Genomic DNA, 4262 nt, shown 5'->3' with positions numbered 1-4262 from the left:
CCAGCATGTTGGGTCCCCCCTGGTCACCCTCCCCAGTGTTTCACCCCTTGCCCCCCCCAGTGCCAGGGCTCCCCGGGTGGGTTGGCACCTTCCCAGCCATCGACACCGGCCCCGGGAGAGCCCCCGGTGCCCCCCCGGGGGTGGAAGCCTGGCTGCTGCCTCCCATCCTCCCCCCCCGAGGGTAATTAGTAGAGGCTTTAGGGTTTTTTTTTAATTTCCAGTTGCTCCGAGTACTCCGGGAACTGTCATGACTCACTAACGAGGGCTTTAAAAAATAAATTGGGTCAGTCCATTTTGGCGAGCCTTGGGCAAGCGGGGGTTGGAGCTTGGTTACCCCCCCTGCCCTCGAGGGGGGGGTGAGCAGCATGGGGGTACACCCCCTGCACCTTGGACCCCCGGGGTTGGAGGGGTCCCTGCCGGCTCCAGCTGGATTTGAGCCCATGTGTGAGCTGAGTTGCTCAGGTCTCAGCTTCTCTCCCCCACCCTTTTTGGAGCTGGTTGTTTTAATGGGATTTCACCAGCAGGTTTACCCGCCCTGACCCCACGGGTTTGGGTAGCTTTGTCCCCACCCACCCCCGGTGTGGGATAAATCCCTGTCAGGAGCCCAGCCTGCCCTGGCATCTCCCTGGCACAAGCCATGGTCAGGTTTGGCTCCTCCACACCCCAGAGCTCGCCCAGCCCCTGCCTTTCCCTTCCCCACACCGGCACTGGGGGGGTTCTCCACCCCTTGGAAGGGGGACACGGGGGTCCACCTGGGGACCGTGAGGGGGTGACCACCCCATGCCTTGCAGGTGCTCACGGGACGCCGGCGACTGCTGTGCACTGAGGCCGGAGCGGAGACATGAGTGGGAGCGCGGTGAGTGATGGGACATCCCCCCCCTGGGGACACCAGGCATCTCCCTGGGGACACCGGGCATCTCCCTGGGGACACTGGGCACCCCGCTGGAGATGCTGCGGGATGGGACAGGGTGGGGGGAAGCTGGATGCTGACACCCGTGGGGTGGGGGGCAGCGGCTGACGCTGTCCCCCCCCTGCCCGTAGAGCCAGCGCGCCGCCGTCCTGGGGGTCCTCTTTGCCCTGATCATGTTGCTGATCATCTACAGCTCCGGCAGCGGGAGCGAGGTCTTCACCTACAGCCGCCTGCGGGGCAGAGCCCGCCGGCCCCCCGACCTCAAGAAGTGGGGGGTGAAAAGCGGGTACCTGCCCGTCTGCGGGAACAAGGTACGAGCTGGGCCAGGTACTGTTGAACGTTTTTATCAATGATATAGGCAGAGGGATTAAAGGTACCGTCAGCAAGTTTGCAGAGGACACCAAGCTGCATGGGTGGTGTCGATACACCAGAGGGATGGGATGTCACCTGGACAGGCTGGAGAGGTGGGCCCAGGTGAACCTCGTGAGGTTCAACAAGAACAAGTGCAAGGCTCTGCACCTGGGCCGGAACAATCCTCGCCATCAGTACAGACTGAGGGGTGAGGTATTAGAAAGGAGGTCCATGAGGATGATCAGGGGGTTGCAGCACCTCTGCTACGAGGACAGGCTGAGGGAGCTGGGGTTGTTCAGCCTGGAGAAGAGAAGGCTCCGGGGAGACCTTAGAGCAGCCTTCCAGTACCTGAAGGGGAGCCTACAGAAAGGCCAGGGAGAGCCTGTTTACAAAGGCCTGCAGTGACAGGACGAGGGGCAATGGCTTTAAGCTGGAGGGGAGCAGATTTAGATTGGAGATCAGGAGAAAGTTCTTCACTGTGAGGGTGGTGGAGCACTGGAACAGGTTGCCCAGGGAGGTGGTTGAGGCCCCTTCCCTGGAGATATTCAAGGAGAGGCTCGATGAGGCCCTGGGCAACCTGGTCTAGTTGGGGGTGTCCCTGCTGACTGCAGGGAGGTCGAACTAGATGACTTTTGGAGGTCCCTTCCGGCCTGGACAATTCTATGATTCTATGACTCTGTGGTGGGTTCCTACCTCGGTGGTGGGTGCAGGATTCTGCCAACATCCAGCCCAATCATCCCCTCTGGTGGGGGGCTCTGTGGGGGATGGCGGTGCCTTGTCCCCCTGCCTCAGCTCCATCCCTCCCTGGTGGGTCGCAGTGACACCAGGGTCACCTGCTCACAGCAGTTGTGTTCCACAGACCCTGACTGCCCGCTGCCACCAGTGCGTCGTCGTCACCAGCTCCAGCCACCTCCTGGGCACCCGCCTGGGCACGGCCATCGATGGGGCCGAATGCACCATCCGCATGAACGATGCTCCCACCACCGGCTACGAGGCTGATGTGGGCAACAAGACCAGCTTCCGCGTGGTGGCCCACTCCAGCCTCTACCGTGTCCTCAAGCGGCCCCAGGAGTTCGTCAACAAGACCCCCGAGACCATCTTCATCTTCTGGGGGCCACCCGCCAAGATGCAGAAGAGCCTCCTGAAGATCATCCAACGCGTCAGCGCCTCCTTCCCCAACATGACGGCCTACGTCGTCTCCCCCGGCCGCATGAAGCAGTTTGATGACCTTTTTCGGGGGGAGACTGGGAAGGACAGGTACCTTGGAGCCACCTCCTGCACCGTGTCCCCTCCTTTTGCAGGTCCCTGAGGCAGAGCTGGCTCTGAGAGGCTGAGGGACTTGGGTCTTTTTAGTCTTGAAAAGAGGAGACTGAGGGGGGATCTAGCCAATGGTTACAAATACTTAAAGGGTGGGTGTCAGGAGGTCGGGGCTGGTCTTTTTTCAGTGGTGCCCAGGGACAGGACAAGAGGAAATGGGCACAAACTTGAGTATAAGAAGTTCCATCTAAACATGAGGAGGAACTTCTTTCCTGTGAGGGTGGCAGAGCCCTGGAAGAGGCTGCCCAGAGAGGTGGTGGAGTCTCCTTCTCTGGAGACATTCAAAACCCACCTGGACACGTTCCTGTGCAACCTGCTCTGGGTGGACCTGCTTTGGCAGGGGGTTGGACTAGATGATCTCCAGAGGTCCCTTCCAACCCCATGTGATTCTGTGATTCTATGATTCTTGGGGCTGCTCCATGGCTGTGGCATTGGGATGGGGAGGCCCTGGGGTGGATTGAGACCCTGGGGGAGGTCCATCACCCGTGTCACCTTGGCTCTGTGTGTGTGTGTGTCCTGTTTCTTCTTCCCAGGGAGAAGTCACGCTCATGGCTCAGCACCGGCTGGTTCACCATGGTGATCGCGGTGGAGCTGTGCGACGCCGTCCACGTCTACGGCATGGTGCCACCCAACTACTGCGGGTAAGGAGACCCCTCAAACCCTCACCCCGAGCCCCAGGCCCCACTGTGGGGCTCACCCCATGCTTTTTCTCCCCCCCCTGCAGCCACCGGCCCCCACCCCGCCGCCTGCCCTACCACTACTACGAGCCGAAGGGCCCCGACGAGTGCACGACCTACATCCACAACGAGCGGAGCCGCAAGGGCAACCACCATCGCTTCATCACCGAGAAACGGGTCTTCGCCAGCTGGGCCGGCCTCTACAACATCACCTTCTCCCACCCCACCTGGCCCTAGGGGTGTCCCCCCCTCTCTGGGCAGACCCCCCCTGGAGCTGGGATGGATGGGGGCTCCCCTGCATCCAACCCCAGCAGTGGGGAGCAGCGGATGCCTCCTGTGGGGCCACCACCATTGTGCACAGTGGCTCCTCGCCCCTGGGATGTGATGGGTTTTGAGCTGGTTTTTGGGGGGCCAGGTGGTGAGTGCAGTGGTTGGGGTGTCCCCCACAACCTCCATGGGTGGGAGCCGTGGGGGTGGGACCCTTCCTGATGCTGGTCCAGGCACGTTGCAGCCCCTTCAAGCACATGGAGGGGGGACTGCTGAGTCCCCTCAGCTCAGTTTGGGGTTGCATCACTTTTGGGGCCACCACAGAGACTCTCTCCCCCAACCTCCTGGGTGGGGGGGGACCCTCTTTTGGGGCTCAGCCTCCCACCCCTCAGCCATCTCCATCACCCCAATCCCAATCCACGGGCATCCTTCCCTCAGCAGAACCCCACAGTTTTCGGTGGGAGCCCATAGGGGTGTCACTGCCACCCCACAGCCACCTTCCTGTCACCGCTGCGCCCCACACCCACACTGCCAAAACCTTTTCTAAACGAGCGATGGGATTTTTGGGGGGGCTTTTGGGGGCTTTTTTTATTTTCTCCCTCCCTGCTTCTGGTCCCGGGGTTTGTATTCGAGTTTCTCTCCAAGTGTGCCTGGCCCGAGGAGCGAGCAGGGGCTGCCGGATGCTCGTTAGCGGTAACGAAGGGGCCAGCAGCAGCCTGCGGCTGGGTCCTCATCATTTA

General features: G+C 61.4%; 1 protein-coding gene across 1 annotated transcript; it reads left to right on the top strand.

Moving 5' to 3' along the window:
• The first annotated feature begins 777 nt into the window (after positions 1-777).
• On the top strand, positions 778-4256 carry ST6GALNAC6 (ST6 (alpha-N-acetyl-neuraminyl-2,3-beta-galactosyl-1,3)-N-acetylgalactosaminide alpha-2,6-sialyltransferase 6). The gene is made up of 5 exons (XM_014946796.1): positions 778-856; positions 1042-1221; positions 2121-2518; positions 3112-3219; positions 3303-4256. The coding sequence occupies exons 1-5, from the start codon at positions 842-844 to the stop codon at positions 3490-3492; spliced, it is 891 nt and encodes a 296-aa protein (XP_014802282.1). The 5' UTR covers positions 778-841; the 3' UTR covers positions 3493-4256.
• The last annotated feature ends 6 nt before the right edge of the window (positions 4257-4262 follow it).

This window comes from Calidris pugnax, unplaced genomic scaffold (genome assembly GCF_001431845.1).
Source record: "Calidris pugnax isolate Ruff unplaced genomic scaffold, ASM143184v1 scaffold22, whole genome shotgun sequence".
In the NCBI taxonomy this organism is placed as follows: Eukaryota; Metazoa; Chordata; class Aves; order Charadriiformes; family Scolopacidae; genus Calidris; species Calidris pugnax.
The sequence above is the reverse complement of the archived record's forward strand: the minus strand, read 5'-3'. Positions and strand labels throughout refer to the sequence as shown.

Coding starts and splice junctions, on each gene's coding strand:
- ST6GALNAC6 (XM_014946796.1), top strand. Junction 1,222..2,120: donor TGCCCGTCTGCGGGAACAAG/GTACGAGCTGGG, acceptor TGTGTTCCACAG/ACCCTGACTGCCCGCTGCCA. Junction 2,519..3,111: donor GGGGAGACTGGGAAGGACAG/GTACCTTGGAGC, acceptor TCTTCTTCCCAG/GGAGAAGTCACGCTCATGGC.